This window comes from Tribolium castaneum, chromosome 5 (genome assembly GCF_031307605.1).
Source record: "Tribolium castaneum strain GA2 chromosome 5, icTriCast1.1, whole genome shotgun sequence".
NCBI classification, from domain to species: Eukaryota; Metazoa; Arthropoda; class Insecta; order Coleoptera; family Tenebrionidae; genus Tribolium; species Tribolium castaneum.
In genome coordinates this window covers 304,921-327,064 of record NC_087398.1, presented here as the reverse complement: position 1 = coordinate 327,064, position 22,144 = coordinate 304,921, and the positions used below count along the sequence as shown (strand labels likewise).

The 22,144-nt window shown below is 36.9% G+C and overlaps 5 protein-coding genes across 10 annotated transcripts; 1 reads left to right on the top strand and 4 right to left on the bottom strand.

Annotated features, from left to right (window-relative positions):
- Positions 1-500: 500 nt before the first annotated feature.
- On the bottom strand, positions 501-9,378 carry per (period). 6 transcript variants are annotated; one of them, XM_008195819.3, is made up of 22 exons: positions 9,172-9,377; positions 5,812-5,918; positions 5,683-5,763; positions 5,462-5,634; positions 5,307-5,411; positions 4,864-4,991; positions 4,611-4,818; positions 4,345-4,560; positions 4,037-4,222; positions 3,822-3,985; positions 3,658-3,777; positions 3,455-3,601; positions 3,001-3,242; positions 2,785-2,949; positions 2,414-2,732; positions 2,178-2,364; positions 1,856-2,124; positions 1,653-1,772; positions 1,210-1,359; positions 1,001-1,162; positions 816-950; positions 501-764 (listed from the first exon to the last, which is right to left on the bottom strand). In XM_008195819.3, exons 2-22 carry the CDS (start codon positions 5,895-5,897, stop codon positions 678-680), a joined length of 3,450 nt encoding a protein of 1,149 aa, XP_008194041.1. In that variant the 5' UTR covers positions 5,898-5,918; positions 9,172-9,377; the 3' UTR covers positions 501-677.
- Positions 9,379-9,811: 433 nt separating this feature from the next.
- LOC100141931 (zinc finger protein 569) lies at positions 9,812-22,131 on the bottom strand. Its single transcript, XM_064356586.1, has 8 exons — positions 21,425-22,131; positions 21,153-21,374; positions 21,070-21,099; positions 19,793-20,031; positions 11,659-11,886; positions 10,712-11,594; positions 10,420-10,635; positions 9,812-10,371 (listed from the first exon to the last, which is right to left on the bottom strand). The coding sequence occupies exons 1-8, from the start codon at positions 21,873-21,875 to the stop codon at positions 9,971-9,973; spliced, it is 2,670 nt and encodes an 889-aa protein (XP_064212656.1). The 5' UTR covers positions 21,876-22,131; the 3' UTR covers positions 9,812-9,970.
- Positions 12,094-14,959, top strand: Zwilch (zwilch). Its single transcript, XM_008195953.3, has 8 exons — positions 12,094-12,264; positions 12,313-12,512; positions 12,726-13,113; positions 13,161-13,446; positions 13,497-13,779; positions 13,829-14,155; positions 14,203-14,321; positions 14,374-14,959. The coding sequence occupies exons 1-8, from the start codon at positions 12,175-12,177 to the stop codon at positions 14,445-14,447; spliced, it is 1,767 nt and encodes a 588-aa protein (XP_008194175.1). The 5' UTR covers positions 12,094-12,174; the 3' UTR covers positions 14,448-14,959.
- LOC103313217 (zinc finger protein ZFP2) lies at positions 14,937-17,015 on the bottom strand. The gene is made up of 2 exons (XM_008195952.3): positions 16,736-17,015; positions 14,937-16,692 (listed from the first exon to the last, which is right to left on the bottom strand). Exons 1-2 carry the CDS (start codon positions 16,871-16,873, stop codon positions 15,241-15,243), a joined length of 1,590 nt encoding a protein of 529 aa, XP_008194174.1. The 5' UTR covers positions 16,874-17,015; the 3' UTR covers positions 14,937-15,240.
- LOC135266408 (zinc finger protein OZF-like) lies at positions 17,016-19,010 on the bottom strand. Its single transcript, XM_064357094.1, has 4 exons — positions 18,794-19,010; positions 18,258-18,741; positions 17,537-17,980; positions 17,016-17,489 (listed from the first exon to the last, which is right to left on the bottom strand). The coding sequence occupies exons 1-4, from the start codon at positions 18,926-18,928 to the stop codon at positions 17,050-17,052; spliced, it is 1,503 nt and encodes a 500-aa protein (XP_064213164.1). The 5' UTR covers positions 18,929-19,010; the 3' UTR covers positions 17,016-17,049.
- Positions 22,132-22,144: the final 13 nt, after the last annotated feature.

Here is a 22,144-nt window from a genome sequence, read left to right as displayed (position 1 = left end):
CAAAGCTTCAAATGTTCGTTTTCTTTCACTATTGCTTCTCACATTACGAGGACACGCTATAAAATTCGAATTAATTCGGAATATTCTAGTTTTTGCCTAAAAGTCTTTTAATTTATCCAAATGCTTTACGGCTTGTTCCTCTCAATTGAAATTGGACTTAATGGTGGATATTATTGACTTAAAAGCCTTAAGCACTTTGTAGGCGAGCCTTCATTGCTCGAGAGAGCTTTTTAATCAATTTCATCACAATTATGCAGCCAGGATCTTAAAGGTTTATGTAAAGCAACCAATTACACTAATTTGATCTCTTTTCTATAGTCTGCTAAGACCCGAGAAATTTATATGGAATGGCTCGGGTAAATTATTTTATAATTCAAATCAGTCAGTCCAAAAATGGCGAAATGAGGGGGTCTTGTATTTTTTTTATCTACAGGGTGATGAATACCCTTATGAAATGTGTTTCATAATGTTTGCAGAAAAAAAAACAACGCTTATTTTTTTCAAATTTTTATTCAAGTTATACAACGTGGGATTTAAATACAAGAATTATCTAAATAGAAGAATAGTGTAAAAAGTTCTTTACTCTACAACATCAAAAATTGCGCCAGAAGTAGCAATAAAAAAACAAAACCAGTGCAAATTTTATAAAAATAGTAACACTCTGGTGAATTGGAGTTTTATGACTTGTTTGGTGAGGGTAGAGGGGCGTTTTCTTCGTAGAACATCATCATGACTGCACTTTGCGACCGCCTTTTTTTCTTCTGCTGTAAAAATTCGTAAATGAGGAAGCTAGCGAGCAAAGAGTGGAAAATTACTTTTGATGAGTTGGTACTAATTTCATCCCCGCTGCTGCTAGACGTAATTCCTTCCTCCAGCGTTAATTTCGTCGATAATCCCTCTAATTCCATTTCGATATAAAGCTGGTTTAATTGGTCGTTTACGAGCATTGGCTGCAATCACATTTTTACCATCATTTTGTCCCAAGGTTTTAAGTGCAAACCTGATCGATTTTTTTCAAAGTGTGGAGGTCTGCCTCAAGGATATCGTCCAAACTTTTCACCGTCATTTGATATTTGTAGATTATTTCGGGGGTTATTGTCACTGCTTCGAGCCACGGCGGGTCTCGTTTCCTTATTGGCACATTTTTGCGGTGTTTTGGGCCCTTAACAATAAAATTCAAACTAAATTTTTAACTTGTACACAACTCACGCCTTCAGGTTGCGAAACATTAGCATCGTCATTGGACCCAGAGCCGTAATCGGTTTTCAAAAACGAGGAATAAGACGAGGAAAAACAGCTCTCATCGTCAATAATGTTATTATCGCGAAAAAGAGCAGCTCGATCGTTTAGATTATTCATCTGCAAGGTTACATTCATTGTCAACGTGTACAAAAATTCGTAATAATACAGTGTGTGAGGTTTTGAATTAATTAGTGAGTTATGTGATGTTTAAAACTGTATACTCACGTGAGTGGTCGGGCTTTACCTCAAACCGCATGAGTCACAACAAAATAACATTAATATGAAGTTTAGTAATTCCGGTGGCTTTTTCAGCCAACAGTTAAAGAGAAAAAGAGAGGAGTTTTCAATAGATAGATGAGAGAAAGCTACAGATGATTATAGCATGCAACACAGACAGAATGTGTGTTAACCTTTTGGTTCAACTGAAAACTCTCCATGTGAGTCTCCCCATCAGGAGGACTAACCAATGGAGAATCGGGAGAACACACTGACTGAAGCGTCAGGTCCTTACGCGAACACTCAGACATTGCCTGGAAAAAGAAATTTGCAAAACCCAAAACCACTAATTCTCCGTTTTAGTCGTGTTAGTGAGACGAGTGAATTTTTTCTTTACCTTATTGGCCACACTGGCCGATGCTATGGACCCTAAGGCACTCCCAGGCTCAGCTTTGACCGAAGTGGCTTGGGAGGCAGGTCTCTGGAATTGGGGGACTTTGCTCTTGTATTCAGCTGAAGCCTCATTTGGAGGATGGCACATTTCTGGATTCACTGATGACACCGAGGGAGGAACTGGGATTGGCAACACTGGAAGGGGGGAACATAGGATGGGAGGGGCCGGGAATATGGGGTTGTAATTGTAGATCATCCCTGGCATGTATTGAACTGGAAAAATTGAACCAGTTTAGAGAAAAAACACAATTTTTTCATTCTTATACCTTGATATCTGGGATCGTTAACACTGCCTTCGAAGCCCCTCTGCTGTGTTGGTATGTAATAAAGGGGGAACATTCTTGTGGCAAGACCTCCCAGAGGATTGGCGTTTGAGGTAACGTTCAAATTTTGGGTGTTACTCATTGGGGTAACGGTGACCGAAAATGGGGGCCACAAATTCACATCATTCATCTGCAAAGTTACAATTCCAGGTCTGTTCCCTTCGATTAAACCAACTCACCCCTTGCTGGTACACATTTTCGTTTTTACTGTCATTGTTAGTTGGTACTTGTGGCGGCTTCATTCGTGTCTGGTCCTGGTTTTGGTTATTATTCCTCCCTGTGAGATGTTTGTGTTTGGTAATTTTGTGACTTTCGCCTTCCCACGAATGCGAAACGCTTCGTTTCACCCCATGACCTTGACTGTAATCATTTTTCTCCACCGTTTTATCACCAGCATTTGCCTTTTCGTGTTTGTGGTGCGATTTTTTACTCTCTCGAGTGACGGATCTTTGTTCCCGGTGTCGCTTGATCATGATTTTTTCCATGTCTTCGTTATGTCTGCAAAAATTTATTTGGGAGTAGAGAAAAATGAGCCAAACGTGCTTATTACTTGTACAAAATCGCTTCTGTTAGGAGGAGGGGTTTGTAGGAGTCGTTGGAGGTGTTGGTGGCACTTGTTGTAGCGCTTTCCATGTTGGGGTTACTGACTGAACTCAGGTTTCCGGCGCTTCCGCTTCCGGAAGCTCCGCTGTTTCCAACGGGGGAAAGACACTTTCTGGGGGGAGAAGTCGTGAGTTATTTCCTAAACCAAGAAGTTAGAACTTACTGATTGTTGGCACAATGTTGAACTGAAGGTAAAATTTTGCCTTCAGGATCTGTATCGTTTGAGGCGCTCGGACGTTCGCTGCTTTCGTCCGAAATTGTGGTCTTAGGTTTGCTTTGAAAAAATCTCTGGATGTTTTCGTTATAATTCAGTTGGTTATAGCTAGGGGGTGTCTCTGACGACGATTTACTGTCGTAGTAGTCATGGTGTGGGGATATTTCGCCCAACATCACAGAATCACGTTCCTGAAAAATAATTCCTCTCGTGACATAAAGAAAATTTTGCCTTTGAAATTTTTTAGAAAAGAATAAGCCCTTTTGTTATTAAATTATTAATTTTGTTGTTTGTAATTTTAACCTGTGGCTAAAATCTCATTTGGATAATTTGTTAGTCACCAGTGCCCGTTAGTTTAAAGAATGCTAAAAATTGGGGCACTTACCATTCGTCTTAGACTTACCGAAATGGTGGGATCGGTATCTTGAGGTAAGTCTAGTTGTAAATTACTTTTATTTACTTCATCCATAAGATATTCCATAAAATTTGCAAGATCTTTGCATCTCTTTGAAACCTCATGTTTTGCCGCTTCGGACGGCCTTGACAATTCCTAAACGAATGAATTTAATTAACATCAGGAACGTTATTTACTTATTAATAACTTACCTTGTTTAGTAACAATAAAATTTCACCTTGAATCACCTTACTCTCTTTGAGTACTTCTTCAGGGATATATTTTTTCTCATCTTCCTTGTTTTGGTCAAAAATATCCGGGTTTTTCGGTCCCTAAACGACAAATTAAACTTTTTCTCTACACTTTTAATACGTACTTGTAAAACCCGATGGAGGCCTATTACAAATTCGAGACGCCTTGACCACGGATTGACAAAGCTGGACCACTCTGTTTCAATCATAACAAAACCGCCGTTTTGCACAGCAAATCTGTACGGTTTGCTGCGAAACACCGATCCAGCTATTTGGCACATGGTCATAACTGAAAGAAAACTCTCAAAATTCGTTCAAATACAACAGTTTGGAAACCAACCAGATTCGTAGACTTCCTTGAGGAACGACATGTCTTCAGGATGATAGAAATCAAAAATTGATTTTCCTAACATGTCCTGTGGCAAAAAACCGAAATTTGTGACCACGTCCGGGTCCACATGACTGAAAGTGCACGCAGCGGTGTGTCTCATGCCAAATTTGGCAAACTTTACTCGCTCTTCAGGAACTGAAAGATTTTACTCGTTTAATCCCAAGTACACAAAACTAGATTTGTACTAGATAATTTATTAATTTTTTTGCAAAGTTTTGCTTAGTGTGTCGTATTCTAGCCGTTATTTGTATCTTTACCTTTGTACGAGGAATATACAGGATTTGCTACGACTACGAGAAACATTCCCCCATTGGTGTCTAGCAGTTTTTTCGAGTCTGGCGTGTCATTCAAGTGTCTGAAGGTAACAGTCAACTGAAACGCTTGGTACGACACTGCCTTCTCAACAACACCAAAGCCGGACGATTTGAGCCCTCTATATTTACGGAGGCAGACATAAAGCGAATTTTTAATATCTGTGAATAAAAATTTCGGTGACCAAACACTTGCTTGAGTAAACAATCACCTTTGAATTTCCCTTGAGAGTCGACCAAAGGCAAAGCAATGCCAGTAGTGACTTGACTAGAAAAAGTTTCCCGATCCTTGGGATGCACAAAATCAATGAACGATCTCCCTAACCACATGTCTTTCGGAAAACCCAAAACTGCAGTCAGACTTGGGGTTGTGTACAAAACAACTCCATCATACATGGAAATGACGCAGCAGAAACCATCCTGTAATCGATTTGTTTATTTCATCGATTTTTTCTAAAGTTTTACCTCCGTGACTTTGGTTTTCTCAACGGAGGTTTCCATTGGAACGCTCGCAGCATTCAATGTCTCTTTTTCGGTGTGTTGGCTTTGTTGGTCGGTCCAGGACATTTCTTTATCTGGAGGTGGTGTCTCCGCTAACATATGCAAAAAAACATACCACAGGCAATGTGTTACACCTAAACCTTTACGCCAAGCACAAACGCATACACCCGATTAGTCTAATGTTAAAAAAATGCAAAGTATTGTAAATTTATTTATTGAAAAAAGTAAAATTGGGCAAATGTGTTTACATCCTCATCTTCCTTCTGGATAAAGTTAGAAACTTAATTTTGTTTAATGTATTTTCTAAATTTTTCCTTTCCTGACGGGTGTAAAACAACAGCACCAATAAACCATGATTATTATTAATTTAGCCGATTAGTTCGTTAGTTAATTATCATAACTGTTACCTGTGACTGGCACTGAGGGGGAGATGGGGTCGGGTTCGTTCGTTTCAACTAAATCGGTTGAAGGAACCGCTGTTTCAACAACAGGAACCGGAAGAACTTCAACACCTGAAAGAAAACCCCCAGTAATTCGAAGAATTCAATTTTGGATTACTAACCCATGGTTGCTTCAGCACTGTCTTCCTTTAAAATAACACAAATGTTTCTATTGTCTGAAGGCGCGGTTGCTGCAACTGACGAAACGTTGCCACCATTTGTTGAATTCGCCGACTTGAGTTTTTTCTTTTTGTGTTCTTTGTTACGTTTAGGTGGTTGGAATCCAATCTCGCCGCTAGAGAATTTATACAAAATTAAGTAAAAATAGTGTGATTTTTGTTACCTTTCGTCCGGATTAGTAGTCCCACAATAGCCACTACTTCTACTCGAGTTACTCCCACTGTGGCGGGACTTAGAGCTTGCACTTAAATATTAATTGTTAGAAAAAGCAAGCGCTTTTTCAGTTGCTTACCTTCTTTGCGAATTGCTGTTACTACAGCTGTTTGAATATCCTGAATCGGAGATTTTTGTGTTTGTCGTTCCGGATTCAGATTCCATAACGAATTTAAATTGCTATATCTGTATGGAAAATGAACCACAAAATCATGAATGAGTATGTTTGTAGAATCGGCAGCTAAACATGAATTATTGAATGAATTAACTAATTGTTTTGGTAATAATTACCAACGTGCTTGTGCACGAGCGTCTGGAAACAATACGCTTTCTCGGAATAATTTAATTGGAAACAGGAGCTGAATGATGAAGAAATTGATAAAATAACGTTTTAACCTTCTCTTAATAAAATAGTACGATGGCTTTCTTTTCAAACTGGTTTTGTGGAATAATTACGCGAATGCAGTTCATATGTCTCAATGGAGAAATGAATGCTGAAAAAACGCCTTCAGAGGTCGTAGTTTACACGTGATTACTTCAGTTTTAGTTGCACGTGATTTGATTAATTTTACCATTTCTGAGCGCTTTTTTAAACTTGAATTTGCGTCCCTAGCTGTGGTTTTTATCGAAGATCAAACGTTTGATTGGGGTACGTTTTGTGCGAGCACGATTACGTGAACGTGAAGGTAAGAATAGACCGACTGGAACAAAAGCTTTTAATTTCACCACCTTGTTAAATATAAACTCGTGGGCAATAATTGCACTATTATTCCGATGTTTTCAGTTATAAAGTTTACAGTTGCATTGTTCCAAAAATACATCGAAAAAGTTTGTTATTGGATGCATTATTGATTGCATGTGACAATTTCTAGATTTAATTTTATATATTACTCAACCTGACCTTGTCACAAGCAATCCGCAAACTTTTTTACCGTTCGTTCTAATTCCGAATTTGTTCATGTAATTCAGTGTCTTACATAATGGTTTAAGTTGCAGCGAGTGTTTTATATAACGCGGAAGACCAAGATTGCTAGTTCAAATTGACTATAGATTATGTAACAACTGTCCGGAGCTTATTAAACGACTATTTAAAGGGAATCTAATTTTCTACGAAAATAACTATTAGCTTTTAGTTCCAAGGAGAAGAACTACGAATGCGTAAATTGACACACTGAGATGAGTAAAAGTAATTGTCTGGAGCGCTCAACCTTTAAGGATTCATTTGAGTTACTGGGGCTTTGATTCTTGTTTCTCCTACAACTATCGATTCTGTTTGAAATGGGGTAAGGATTGGATATTGGATCCACAAAAAAATTTAATGATTCAATAGTAAAACAATAAATGAAAAAACAATTTGGTATATTAGCACAACTATTTTTCTTTCAAATTTTATAATTCACTCCTCTGCTGTATCTTAACATTTCATATAGTAATAAGAGTTTTGTAATACATACGACCTTTATTGAGTGTTTTGTGGTGCTTGTAAAATTATGCATTTCTTCTAATGACCGATACAGATTGTAACAGCATAACATATATTTCCCTTGATTAAGTTTAAAATTTGAAATGTCCTACGTCCTTCAGAATATTAATTTTCACTTTTCGTTGTGTTATGTAAATGCAAATCATAATCAGAGATAAGAGAACATCACGTCTGATTTCCTCGGGTTCGATTCAAATCCTTTCAAGATTTAAAATTTTATTCAAAACGTGTTTAATTAACAACATGGTTTTTGTAATTAACAACTCAATTTGGTTTAACCCCTGACACAAAATCGCTTTGCAATTAAATACTACTTCATGTCGTAACATAAAATCCCATGTACAACAACGTGCTGCTTCTCCTGTGCAGACCCCAACTACTGCCAATCGCAAAGTTGTTATGTGAACTTAATTCCGTCGTCTTTTCATGACATGTTTCAAAAGAAAGGCTCGGGTTCTTTCTAATAAAAGAATCACTTATTTATAGAACTGTCCTCTACCAAGCAATTACCTTTCTCTCATAATCTTTGGTATTAGAGGATCACCTTAACACACTTACTATTTTTTTGAAAGCTAGGTATTGCGTTTTCGCTCAATGAAGATTTTTCGCGCAACAGGTGACTTTATTTTATTCCAGATCTGGGGAATGTATTCTCTAAAAAAGGTTTTGCTCGTATTTTTCTGCTCCAGATTTATTTGCAACGTGTGATACAGTAACCAATAAAACACACTGTAAAAATAAAATTGGCAAATTTAGTCGCTCACTGTTACGGATTCACGTTGTTCTGAACGTGTACACTGCAAAGGAGTATCGGAAAAAGTAAACATTATTTATGTAACGGCTGATTAGGTATTTACTTAACTATACGAATTAATACAATGAGTAACGACTTTTCCTTCAATTAGGTTATTTTTAGGATTGGAAGCCAAGAAATACAAGCTTTATTAACTAATTTAAAACATTGTGGGAGGGAATTTATTTTTGCAAAAGTCGCGTTTTACCATTTGTGTTCTCTTCTTCACCCAACGAACAATTATGCTTTGAGCCCAACAAGTAAAATTTAATTAATAAGCTTTCGAAATTGTCAAAAAAGATAAACTTTTCGGTTCGCATCTTTTCAGCAATTAGTTACTTAAATCTTTTTTTTTTTGTTGATGAAGGTTTCAAAAGATGCATTTTGTTCGCAAATTACTCAGAAATATCTAATCGAAAAAAATATCACATTGAATTTCGATTACTCAAGTTTTTTATTCTTCCATTACATTTTGGTGTCACTTTTCAGATAGTAATAAATAAATATTCAGCCTTGATGATGAATTGAATTCGTTTTGTAACATTAGTTATTTTGGCGAGTTTCCAAACCAGTTTTCATACTGAGTGAAAATGGGAATAAAAACATTTTTTTTCTTCCCTTTGAATATATCTATACTTAAAATCTGTTTTAAAATGGACATACAACATTCACAGCATTTTGAAACAGTATATAGCGATCGCAAAAGAATTAAAACAATTCGTGCACAAAGTCCCTTAGGAGCTTAAGCCTCGAATCAGTTAATTTGACCTTTTACAGTGCTTTAGATTTGTTCTTTTTTTTAATTATGTTTATTGCTTAGTTTAGCCTGTTAATATTTACTATTTATCGCACCATAGATCCACATGAAAGCCTATTAAGGTAAGTCACAGAATTGTTGTATTATTCATAATTCACGTGGCATTGATTAATTCGATATTTATTTACATGTAAAAGATATTAATTATTGAAATAAAGCACTTAGTTAGCTAATTTTCGCAACATTGGTTGCCAGTGTTGGCACTTCTTCAAGGTAGGTCCAAATAGCTTTAGGCTGAAGTTTAAATAAAATAAAAAAATATTTGTTGAGTACTACTACCCTTCAAAAAATGCACTTCTGGAAACAGCCAAATGCTGGAATTCGGTTAAAATAAAAATGTACTTACAAAACGTTGTTACATTTTCAGTAAATATTTTTCAAAAGATCGAAGCACTGGTAGCAATCACGAAAAAACGCAATAATTAAGCGCAACAAAATAATTTCATATTACTGCAAGCCTGGTTGAAACTTTACTGGCGCAACATTTTCCTTTGGTGAGATTGCAGAATGAGACAGGGACGGATGGAAAGAGTAGGCAGGAAAAGGAAAGAATATAATATAGCAAGAGGGCACGCAACCGACGACTACTCACGCTTTCAACAACGTGAGCTGTCTTTCCCTAGAGTATTATCGTCCTTTGTCCACACCTCGACGCCGATTTTCGCGCTAAATTTACGCTTTAATGCCTTGAATTACGCGGCTACAACCTAACGTAACTTTGAGAATTTTAGGAGATTTTTTTTGGGTCATCTAAACCAAAGGTGTTACGTGTTTCTTTAATTTTAATCGTCAAATTTTGTTACACGTGATTTAAATTCGAAATGTCACCATAACACGTAGTTATCTTTTGTACCACCTCCAAGATTTTGGTTTTCAATTTGAATCAAATGGGTTAATTATTTTTTCAATACGTTTACCAAGTTTTTGCTGCACGTCATACCAGAGTTGGACCAAGTCTTTTAGGGCAATAATAATAAAACACCAAATAACTAATCTGGATTTTATTTTGAGCAAAACGCTTTAAAATAAATAACAGTTGATAAAATGTTGGCAAAATTAATTAATTAATTAATTACAAGGTGGTAGATATATTAAAAAAATAAATAAAAAACTAATTGGTAAACATAACTTTTCCCCTTACTTTATTACGTTAAAAAGGGGGTATGCATGACCCCCAAGACCCCAATTTTCGTGTCAATAACCTCTCGTCCAGGATGCGTTTTCTTATGAGTTTTAAGCGCAGAACTCTGCCTAAATGCCTGTCCACATACATCGCAAATGTACGGTTTTTCCCCCGTGTGAATCCGCAAATGTGACGTCAGATCATTCGACTGTGAAAATGCTTTTGTACAAAACTTGCAAACGTAAGGTTTCTCTCCCGTGTGCGTCCTTTTATGTCTGGCTAGAATCCCCGACCGCGAAAACTTCATTTTGCATACGTCACACTCGTACGGTTTTTCCCCGGAATGGATTCGTTTGTGTTTTGTTAACGAACTTGAAGTTGTAAAGCCGTGGTTACAGATTGGACACACGAAAGGGCGCGCACCTAAAATAATAAATAAGTACAAAATAATTGTTGAATTTGGAGATATACCGGTGTGTTTTCGGAGATGGGCTGAAAGTTCACCTTTGCTGGCGAAACCGTTACCACACGTACTGCAAAGGTGGGCTTTAATGCCGCTGTGGCGGATGGTGTGTTGACGAAGGTTTCCCAACTGGTTGAAGCCCTTGCCACAGGTGGAACAAAGAAAGGGCTTTTCACCGTTGTGGGTTCGCATGTGGTCTTTCAAATTTGATATTTGGTTAAAACCTGAAGTTCAGAAAATTACTTGTGTAAAAAAACGCTTTTTAAACTAAGTGTTTAGTTTGTTGAGATAAATGTTTACCTTTGAGACAAATCGCACAGACATGCGGTTTGATTCCAGAATGTATATTCATGTGGTTATTAAGCTGTTCCGCCCTCACAAATCCCTTATTACAGGTCGGACAAACATGTGGCTTATTCTGCGAATGAATTTTCTTATGTCGATTCAAATGCGCTTGTTTGCTGAACGTTTTCATACAAACATTACAAACAATTCCTTCGCCACCCCCTTTTTCATGCTTTTGAATGTGTGCATCAAGTTCCTCTTTCTTAATAAAAATGAGATTGCATTCAGCACATGGATACAAAGCCGTTTCAGTTTTAATAATAATCGTGTCATCATCCGGATCTTCATCATCATCGCTGAAATTTTCCAATTCGAATTTTTGGTCGTCCATTTTCATCGCATGTGCAATTTTGTGCCGTAATAGAAGATCATTCCGCGAAAATCTCTTATCACACGTATCACACTTGTAAGCTTTAACAGCCGAATGTGTTTTGATGTGGCGATTGGCCGCACTTTCCTTATCGAACACTTTGGGGCAATGGGGACACCGGTGCTCCTGGCCCCCTTCATCCGCGTACAACTCAAACGCGTCCAAATCACTGTCACTTTTATCCGGTGCGTTCAAATGCTCAAAGTCTGAGCTGAGCTCGTGGTTGATTTCCGAGTCTTCGGAGCACAGCTCAGGCTTGATCACTATGCTGTAAACGTCCACGTCCCCCTTGGTCTCCACGTAGTGCTTCTCCTCGATGGTGAACTGCTCCTGGAAGGGGCTTTTGGCCAGCCGACTTCGCAGGATTTTCTCCGATTCTTCGCACTTTAACTTGAACATGTACATATCTACAGTGGTGCGGGCGCACGTGGAGCAGATTTGTTCCGGGAGACCGTCACCAAGAGTTACCTGAACATTTTCGAATTAAATTTTCAAAATAATTGCCCTCAAAATGTTCAAAATTTGTACGTACCTGGACGGTAGCGAATGCCATCATCATTTCAGAAATGTGTATGGAAGTGCCGGTTTTCTCATCGGGGACGAAGATCGACTGGAATTCGCCAGACTCGGTCAAACAGGCACGACAAATTTTTTGGGAGATTTCCTCCTCCATTATTTTTATTAGGTTAAAATTGCAACCAAACTTTTGACAATCAATCGAACGCTTACAGCTGTCAGGCGACACTTGCAAGGGGCGCCGCTAGGTGGCAAGATACAATGTAACCACGTAACTTGACAATTAAAAACGTAAAATAACATGTAAAAACTAAAAAACATCATGAATAAATCAATAAACATTTTTTAACGCAAATTTGTTTATAGTCAAGCAAGACACGCTACTGATTTTTAAATTGGTCCGACGGTAAATCAGGTTTCTACTGTACATTGTTTTGCTGTCAAACCTGTGAAATGATCATTTTGAATTTTAACTGTCGGATGTGTCGCTTTTATTCTGTTTTCTGTTGACTTGAGCCCTTAGTGCGCCAGTATGTCTGTTAAAGTAATAACCACGAAACAACCTTCTTATTTGGAGGCTTTATTACAAGAAAATTGCAACCTTAAATTAGTTTATCACGACGTAAGTTAACACATTTATCACACTTATTTTTTCACAATTTTTTCAAAGAAAAAAGCAGAAAGTGCTCATGTAATAGCCTCTGGGGATGAATCTAATATTCCTGACGTGAGTGAATTGGATTTAACAGGACACCCTTTACAAGTCGATCTTGGAGGAGATGATGTAATTGAAAATGGAATTTCCGAAAAACCGGCAAATTGGTCATCTCAGGAAGCTTCACAATTTCCACTTACTTTTTCAGAGGGCAGGTAATTATATTCGTGTCATGTGGCGAATGTAGGCCTTGAAAAATTGGCTCTCCAATATTTTTTTGTAAGAAATTTTCGTTTTACGAATTACTTGGAAATATTTTTTCGTAATTACAATTTTTCATTAAAGAAAAGGGAAATAATTGGCTAGATTGGCCACTGATTTCTTTTTCTTTAAAATGGTGAAAGGTTTAAATGTTTTGTTATTTTAAGAACATTTATAAATAAACAACTAAGGCTTGGCTCACCGAATGAGTCAATCTATTGCATTTGTGATGGAAGCGATGAGGAAAAAACTGTTGGATTAGGCGTTGTTGTTGCTCCACATAAAAATATCAGAACTCTTGTTCGTATCTTACCTTGTTGTGAAGAAAACAGTGAACAAACAAGTCTGGAGCATTTGCAAAATGAGTTCCTTAAATTGTTAGGAGATTATAATGCTGATGTGAAGATTTGTATTAAAAAAACGTACAATTTGTTCGGCTACAACTTGAAAAACTGTCACGCGCTTCAAAATGCTGAATGCAATGGAAATATCACCCTTGATGTCTTAACTGTTGAAAAGAGTAAATTTTACAAAAGTAATCATGTTTCGAAAATGGTAGGTGTCAAAAATGAACATTGCAGATTTATAATTGAGACTTTTAGAATTTTCAAGTTATAATTGGGCACAACAATTCTCGTATCAGGCGTTTATTTGAAGAATTATGTCTTGTACAGTCCTATATTGCTGTAATTCAAAATAACCAACAATTGAACGCCAATACTATTATCAATTGTGAAGACGGGATGGACTATAGTGACATTACTTCGAAAATTGTTGATTTGTTGCGTGTCCAAGAAATATACAGCGAACGGCCCAGTTTTAATAAACTGGATTTAGAAAATTTGAGGGAAACCAGCATTTTTGACAAATTATGGGACATCTTGAAACGTACTATTGAAGTTTTTGGGCACTAGCCAGTTTGAAAATTGGGGTTTTAGATTGCAAAAGTGTGGGTGATTTACACGATTGTTTCCAACTGTTTTTTGAAGAATTGGAGGTTGTTGAAGCAAGGGTTGGAATTTTAGAAGGATGTAATGATTCCACGGTTGCTGAGCTTGTGAAAGGGATTTTAGACGATCGTGTTGTTGTCACTACTTTAAGTTTGCCTCAATGCCTGGAATTTCTCATTGATCTAGGTTTGGTGAAGCTTAAAAATGACTACCTTGCCATTATCACCAGTTTTCCTCAAATTGCCAGAGATGGACTTTTGAAGATGTGGAGGTAATTCGTCCGATTTCATTTTCCTTGTTTGATTAATTCGTCTATTTAGCGATTTTAAGGGCGAGGATTGTGTGAACATAATCCCGAAACGCAAATCTCGAGTTACCATCAACAGCAAAAGTGTGATTTCGGATATGACAAGTAGCAAACTTAAATTATTCTTCTTGGATTCGTTGCATAAAGTTAGCGAGTTGATGCTTTTGTACAGGGATAATTTGCCGGTTTCTGACGAGAATTTTGATGCTTTTTGTCGAGCTGTGTGTGACAAATTTATAGATAGGTTTGAAAGAGTGATCGTTTGGATCGATTTGAAACAGTTGCGTCTTTGCCAGGTGTCAGGTGTTCCCTCAATTGGAGAAAGGCAGTTTTTACAAAAGTGAGTATTTTAGCGTTTAAGCGCATTTATTTGACTTGTCGTTCCAGTAATTCGCCCAGTGCTTTTGCTGTGAAAATGAATTCTGTGGTGAACAGGGAAGAAATTACGGCGGTTTATCATTTTTCTGATTTTCTAATTCTCCCACCTTGCGTTTATGATAATTATGGCAAGTTTGTAATTATTTCCTTACAGCAAGAGTAACTTGTATTGTTTTTCAGAAGTCAGCTGCGAGAAAGATAGTGGGAAAATGCTGTACGTTACGCAACTCTTAAGTTATAATGATTGTTGTTGAATTTTTTTTATTTTGATTTTTGTTGTCTTTTGTAATTCCTCTATGCGCTAGTGCGATAGAAATGCGAATTACACACAAAACTCTTTCTGTAAAAATGTGTTTATTGAAATAAACGTAAAAGTTTGACTAAAAATGCCACTTAGATGATTACAATCACTGGAGTGTACTAATTACATTTTTCTAACATTTGCATCTTTTAATAGATTTGTGGAATGGTATTGAACCTACAGGGTGTATAAAACGTGTTTAAGTCCTCAAAACTTGCAAAAACAATGTCATTTTTTACATAATTCTGTGATTTATTAGCTTACTTTTTAAGAAATGTTTGCCTAATAATTGAGTTTTTGCTAAATAAACACTAAGAAAATGGTAAATTTTTGGTCATTTTCGACCGAATTTGGTGATTTTTTCGTCTTGTTTGACCCATATGTTTGTTAGAACTCTGTTATCATTAAGTGTAAGGAACAAATGTTGTCACCAAACAACATATCTAATAAACATTTAATTACTTATTTATTTATTTATCTTTAAATATAAGAAAACTGAGAATTACAGTGTAAAATATTAGTTTGTTTTGCAAGTGTTGAAAAGCGTATTTTTCATGCACGAGGCCGCTAGGAGCATGAAAAAAGCTTTTCTAACGAGTACAACACAATGTTTTTTCTACGACCCTTCAATTAATTACAATTGTGTCGACAATCACATTACCCACAATGCAATTTTGAAATGTAAATTTTTTTTTACATCGTTACGCTAACATTTCTATTTTCATTCGAGCAAATAACTAAATTGTTCAATAATCCAAGAAAATTTGATTAACACCCTCATTATCCTGCTGCACCTCTTCCACTTGCACTAAATGCACACTTTTTTTTCCCGTCAAATGTTTCGTCAACAACGCATTCGAATTAAAACTCTTGAAACAAATCGAGCACGAAAATGGTCTTTCATGCGTCTTCATATGTTTATTCAGCCTACAAGGATGATAAAACCTCATCTCGCACACTTTACACACGTAGGGCTTATCCCCTTCGTTGCTATTCCCCAAATGGTACCTCTCATGATTTTTCAAATCGTTTGAATTCGAATAGGCCTTCGGACAAGCTTTACAACGATACGGCTTATAACCCGTATGCACCCACATATGTCTATTCAACCTAGTGGAGCTGACGAACCCTTTCCCGCACTCGTTGCAAAGGTAGGGCCGTTCGTTGGTGTGATAGGTCCGAATGTGTAATTGCAAATTATCCGATTGGCTGAATGTCTTCCCGCAATAGTTGCAACAGTAGGGCAAACTTTCAGAATGAAGGACTTTGTGGCGTTCCAAATTGGACGATATTTTAAAACCTTTACCGCAAGTTTCGCACTTGTAGGGCTTGTGTGATTGGTGGGTGCGCATGTGCCCTACAACCCCGGCCCATCGCACGAAACCCTTATTGCAAATTTGGCACTTGAAGGGCCTTTCGCCCGTATGTGTGCGCATGTGCACTCGAAATGTACTAGGGTTCGGATATCGCTTACCACAGATTTTGCAACCGTAGTCTTTCACGACCATGTGGCCCTTCAAGTGGCCAATCAGGCGTTTGCGCTCTTTGAACTCCTTGCGACATATGTTGCATTTGAGGTTGTTTTGTTTGCAGTCGTTCAGTTTGTGGTCTTTTAACGCGGTTAGGGAATTGAATTGTTGGTTGCAGTTGGTACAATTGACTGTGATTTCGAGGGCGTTTTCTATTACGTTTGAAATGATTGGTTTGATGGGGATTAGTGGTGGGGGGTTGTCGTCTGGTAGCGCTTTCGTGATTGGTGTTTCGGTACTGTCGATTTTTTTGGTTGGTTCAAGCGGGACTAGAGGTGGGGGTCCCTCAGTGATGATTGGTTGTTGGTCGTTTTCGACTTTAACAAACTCGATGGAATAGTCCGAATTGTCTTTTATAAAATCGTCAATTATTTTGTTCGCTTTTACTTTACTTTGACGTAACAAACGTGGGCTTTTCTTCACCTTACGCTTACTTAACGGAATGTCTTCTTCACTAATATCGCCAAGATCGTCATTATTGGATTGTTCAATCTGGGCTTCACTTATGGCAATGTCTAAAATATCCTTTTGTTTCATTTTGTTCTGTTTCAAGTACGTCCTTAAAATTCGATCGCTCCGTTCCATTTTCTTCTTGAATGTGTAAAACTTTGCGATTAAGTGAAAACAGGTGATGCAGACGTGGGGCGGAAGCTCATCGTTCTCACAAACCTTAAATTCATTATTTTTGGAACAAATGTGAGATTATTTTTACCTGTATTGAAGCACAATTTTCCATCATCTTTGGCAATTTTGTCGAGAAAATTTCCCTCAAGTGGCCGCGTTCACTTAAACAAGTCCTGCACACTTTATTCACATTGATTAGTCTCATCCTTATCTTCATCTTCGACATTTTTGTGGAATTAATTTGGAACTGCTTTGTGGACAACCATCACATCAGCTGTTGTCACCACATAATTGACTTAACCTAAAAGTCCAGTAGCGGTTCAGTAATTTACCAAGCTCAAAAATCCCTGGCAATGAATGAATTCAAATCGGTGTAGAAAAATAGCGTTTATTTTTTTACTATTACAGATTTTGCAGTAGCGGTATAGGCGCAGGCAGAATAAGCGTCAGTTGAGTTTTCATACACCCATCACTCGTCTTAACTTCAATATCCTGGACGTTACTACCAATAAACTCGTCAGTAACAATCTCAGTTTCCAAATTGACAAATTCGTTTTTGAAAAACACAGCGTCCGAACTTTGATAGGCCTTATCCTCGATAACTTCTTTTTGTTTTTCACTTTTTCTCCGTTTCTTATCACATTCATGAGTTTTTTTGTGCGTCCTTAAAGTCCCGCTTTGATTGAACGCTTTGCCACAAACATTACATCGATACGGCCTCTCTCCTGTATGAATCCGTTCGTGTTTGACTAACATCGCCCTAGACGTGAACGCTTTAGGGCAATTTGAGCAAGAAAACGGCTTTTCGCCGGTGTGAGATCTGATATGAATGGTTAGTTGGCCTGGAAATAAATTAGTGAGCGAGCCGAAGACGAGTGTGACAACATACCGGTCGTTGACATCCGCTTGCCACAAATATTACACAGTACTGGTTTGTCACCACTGTGGGTTCTTTGGTGACTTTTCATGTCCGTTGATTGTCTAAACGCCATACCGCAGATATGGCAAACGTAAGGCCTTTCATTTGTGTGCTTTCGCATGTGCACTTTTAGAACACTTTGAGACATGAAACGTCCATTACAAATCGTACAACTGAATTTTTTATCACCAGTGTGAATCCTCTGATGGTAATGTAAGGCTCCACTTTGTCGAAAACCCTTACCACAAGTGGAGCACAAGTGAGGTTTTTCCCCGGTGTGATTTTTCATATGTTCAGCTAGAAAACTAGGGTAGGGGAATTCTTTGTGGCAAATTTCACACGAGTGCTTCTTTTTTACGTAATTTCGATCGTGGATTCGCATGTGGCGTCTTAAGCTTTCCGCAGTAAGGCACCCTAGATCAAAAAAGCTGTTTTTTTTCTATTCTTGTTTCACAAATTAAAAATATACTGACAATGATCACCTAATTTTAAGGGAACATGTTCAAACAAAATTTAAATTGAACTGAATGTTGCTCCAAAATCTTAAATTTAAACGCAGGTGGCCATTCTCTGCATAGTTTAACTTTTAGTACATTTTACGTTTTTATTATGTATGCTGTGACAATGTTGTTATGACGCAGAAGTTTTTTTAAACAGGGCAAAATAGAAAATAATTGTATCTGTTACCCACCTCTATTACAGACACTGCAGGGAAAAGGTTTCTCATCCGTGTGTTTGTACTCATGCTGTCTCAGTAAATATTCATACATGAATTGTTTGTCACAACTTTTACAAAAAAACTTCTTATCCTCGTCTTTGGTATGTGAGCGTTGATGTACATTCAAGTGCATCTTTTTCCGAAATGATTGTGAACACTGATCACATTTAAAAGGATTGTCGTCCTTGTGTGTACTTTTATTATGTTTGTTCAGGCTAGTTTTATTGCTGAAAGTCAATTTACAAATCCTACATTGAAATTCACTATCTTTAGGCAAATTTAGGTCTTCTGATTTGATTAAATCACTATTTTGCTTATTTGAATCACATTTCGTGTCCTTAGCACTCCGAAGAATAGCATCTGAAGCAATACATATTTGGACCAAATCAAAACAGTCAAAAACTTTGGTAACACATGTAGGACATAAAATATTCGTAAGGCCATCGTCTTCACTTATCTACAAGCAAAAAGGTGAAAAAAAAACAATTGTTTATCAACAATGATATAACCTCCAAATTCGTTATTTGGCGTAAAAAATCAACAATGTAGGTCTCACTGTCAGAAATTGTTGCGTCAAATAAATACACACCGTTTGTTGTCTCTTTTACACAGATTCGGCAGTGTTTCTCATATTTCTTGTCCATTTCTTGGACAATAAATTGGTGTTACGTGCTTCCGTCCAGGTAAAAAATAGCAAGTTGTCAACATGACACAGTGGCGTAGTTGAAAGGTCAGAGACCAAAGAATGTTAAAAAAAATTTTTTTGACCAATAATTTGATTGCCATGGTCAGACTTAAGTTACTTATTTTTTAATCCTCAGCTTTCTTTAATGTAGATTCATACATGAAAACAAATAAATAAAAACCACAGAATTCAAATTAAATGTTTATTAGATATGTCATCTGATGACATTCTTAAAAAGATTACATACAAAGATTTAGATCAACAGACTTATTTTTAAGAACCTATTCGACAAAAAACATTTTAAAAATAAACACGATTAACAGTTTTGTACTTACGCTGAAAGTGAAAAGAATTATGGTAACTGTACATAAACATAAACATAAATGCATCATCCACAAACAATATTATAATAAAGCTGAACAGAAATTTGTTACACTATAAAAAAAATATGTATTTCTTTATAATAAATGTAAAAAATCTAATCTAAGCCCACAAGTATTCCTTTGTGGTTTAAACAAAAACAACAATTTTTGAAGTGCAAAATCCATCACACTTCACACAAACTTAAGGGTGATTTTAATAAACAGTAACAGTACGTCAGTTCAGATTATGCCTCGCCTTCATGTGCAACTTGAGATGATACTTCCTGGAAAGAACGGCTTTACAAATCGGACATCGCGTATTTCCAGCATGGACCGGTTTATGTTGTTGTAGACTATACGGATGCGAAAAAACTTTATTACAGATGTTACACTTGACGGTATTAATCGGCCATGATGTGCTTTTGCTGGCCTTCACTGCAAAAACACCACACATTTTTTTACAAGTTGTGACGCGCTTTCATGTGCATTTTCAAGTTGTATTTTCGCGAGAGTACAACATGACATATCGAACATTCAGTGTTGCCCGAATGCACGGCTTTGTGATGGTGTAAGCTGTACGGATGAGAAAATAACTTGCTGCAAATGGGACACCTCAACGACTCCTCGGAAAAATTACTCTTATTGACTTTGATGTCGGTATCCCGCACCAGTGTCGTTGTCTCGAGAGATGTCCTCTCAACTGGAAAACAATACAACATCAGGGATGGTAACTCACATCTGCAAGACTTGTAAAAGGAACGCTTTCAATTTTCGGTTACGTTTTACAAGTCTCACGTTACAATGTAACAACAAGCATAATCACAAAAATCATAATCACGTAGTACAAAACTTTGGGTTAATTAAAGCAGAAAGCTTGCAGATGGACGTTACAAATCCAAGTGTTGTGTTGCTTTGCAATTTATACAGTAAAACCTCTACAATCCGAACTAATTGTTGCAAGGGGTTATACTGAAATGAACAATAACTAAAATATGTATTTTTATTCAAAAATAGATAATAAAATATACAATGTGTAAAAAGTTCCCAATACAAGAGATTCGGTTTGAAGGGGTTCTACTGTACCTAAAATTACAATAAGTATGGCGGATGCACATGCTCCTCATTGACATTTATTAGATTGAATTCCAAATCCGTAGTAAGTCGTCCATTGCATTTAGTACATTTATATTTATGACATCTCCAATAAATTTTGCTATATTTTCGTTTGTTAGCTGTGTATTTATAACCGTTTAAAGACAATCTTCGACCATTTTTTTCAACTTTCAGAAGACGACTTCTATCTAAAATAAATTTTCATTAATTCGTTTCGCTACAAGAATACAACGAAACTTTATTTTAGGTTTTCATATTCATAAAAATTGAAAAAAAACTTGTTTTTAATCAATTTTATTTAATTTAAATCATTTAAAATTGGAAATCTAGTTACGAAATTATAAGAGCACATGTTTTCCACCTCTTAACATGTAAAAATAAATAAAGATTATTAAGTAAAAAAAAGGATTAATTATAATATTTGTCAAATCTTGTAGATTTTGTGGTCTACTTATGTTAAAAGTGTAAATCTGTTTTCTTTTTTAAACTGGACAAATAACCTGACCTGACCTGACCTGACAAATTAAAAAATAATAAATGCCTAGACAGCATAAAAGTTTAGCATGAAATCTCGAATTCCTTTTTTTTTTTAATAAACCAGTGAATATTGAAAATGGTTACTTACTTTTAATCTCGTCCTCGACGCCCCCCTGACCTAAACCGATAAACGTTTTAGATGGAAAAATGCCTCAAATTACGTTTGCTTACTTGTCACAAAAAATTCCCTATTTTCATTGGATGGATCAGCTTGTAAAAGTGGGTCTTCTAAAGGATCCTCATAATTGACAAACTCACTAGGTTCCGACTTTACATCCGACATAAAAAGCGTATCACTTTCTTGCCTACCCACTTTAGTCTGCGTTGGTGCTCCTTCTGATTCTTGTACTCTCCTCTTCGCCCCTTTTTTGGTGTCCTCACTTGCTGTTGATACTAAAACCCGGCAAAAAACAAATAACTCCCTGCAAATTTCAAAAACTCACCTTGTTCGCTGAAAGCCCCCTCTGTCTGTTCCCTTCTACTGGCCGCTTGTGTGTCCTGCTCACTATTTTCACTTGCCATATTTTCAGTTGAGTTATCAGTGAGTCCACTAATTTTTAACAACTGTGCTGTTTTTAAAAACGAGTCCAGTTTTGAGGTATCTACACTAACTTCCCCATTGTAAATAAAATGAAGAATATCTGACAAAACACTATATTCCACCCCGTACAAAATAATGACAGGGTGCTGGCAAGGCACGTCTTTAAAAGTGTCCCGAAAGTAGGTACTACATGCCGAGAGGAGCATTTTATGGGCCCCAATCCTACGACCCTCACAACACAAAGTAACATCGGTTAGTTCGTTCGAAGTTAGTAAATTATCGAACGCTTTTCGCATATGGTCCATGTGGTTTTTCCAATTCACTGAATATTCCTTATTGGAATCGGACCCCATTTTTTATCACTACTGTCACTAACAAATGAACGAAGACTACGTAAACATTCGGTTACAGTTAACTTGATGGCCACGGTCACTGTTGCAAAAAGGGTCAATAACTGCACTGAATCACTTTTTCACCCACAAGTCGAAAAAAGGGCTCAGAATAAGTCAAGTGTTATGTAACAGGCGATTTTCCACGCTCCCATTTATTTATTAACGAATTATTTATTTGAGAAATGTCAAAAAACAAATGGCGAAGTGACAGACGACAAATGGTCGCGGAC

Excerpts from the sequence above, each read along its gene's own strand:
- per (XM_015980131.2), bottom strand. The coding sequence starts at position 5,897 with ATGGAATCTGAATCCGGAACGACAAACACAAAAATCTCCGATTCAGGA. Across the intron at positions 4,992-5,306 it reads CCCCTCAGTGCCAGTCACAG|CGGAGACACCACCTCCAGAT; the intron begins GTAACAGTTATG and ends TGCATATGTTAG. Across the intron at positions 4,561-4,610 it reads CTCTCAAGGGAAATTCAAAG|ATATTAAAAATTCGCTTTAT; the intron begins GTGATTGTTTAC and ends TTTTATTCACAG.
- Zwilch (XM_008195953.3), top strand. The coding sequence starts at position 12,175 with ATGTCTGTTAAAGTAATAACCACGAAACAACCTTCTTATTTGGAGGCT. Across the intron at positions 12,265-12,312 it reads TTAAATTAGTTTATCACGAC|AAAAAAGCAGAAAGTGCTCA; the intron begins GTAAGTTAACAC and ends ATTTTTTCAAAG. Across the intron at positions 13,114-13,160 it reads GTAATCATGTTTCGAAAATG|AATTTTCAAGTTATAATTGG; the intron begins GTAGGTGTCAAA and ends TGAGACTTTTAG.
- LOC103313217 (XM_008195952.3), bottom strand. The coding sequence starts at position 16,873 with ATGTCGAAGATGAAGATAAGGATGAGACTAATCAATGTGAATAAAGTG. Across the intron at positions 16,693-16,735 it reads AAAATTGTGCTTCAATACAG|GTTTGTGAGAACGATGAGCT; the intron begins GTAAAAATAATC and ends AATGAATTTAAG.
- LOC135266408 (XM_064357094.1), bottom strand. The coding sequence starts at position 18,928 with ATGGACAAGAAATATGAGAAACACTGCCGAATCTGTGTAAAAGAGACA. Across the intron at positions 18,742-18,793 it reads GCCAAATAACGAATTTGGAG|ATAAGTGAAGACGATGGCCT; the intron begins GTTATATCATTG and ends TTTTGCTTGTAG. Across the intron at positions 17,981-18,257 it reads CTGCAGTGTCTGTAATAGAG|GGTGCCTTACTGCGGAAAGC; the intron begins GTGGGTAACAGA and ends TTTTTGATCTAG.
- LOC100141931 (XM_064356586.1), bottom strand. The coding sequence starts at position 21,875 with ATGGGGTCCGATTCCAATAAGGAATATTCAGTGAATTGGAAAAACCAC. Across the intron at positions 20,032-21,069 it reads CGTCGAGGACGAGATTAAAA|TTGAGAGGACATCTCTCGAG; the intron begins GTAAGTAACCAT and ends ATTGTTTTCCAG. Across the intron at positions 11,595-11,658 it reads TGGCATTCGCTACCGTCCAG|GTAACTCTTGGTGACGGTCT; the intron begins GTACGTACAAAT and ends GAAAATGTTCAG.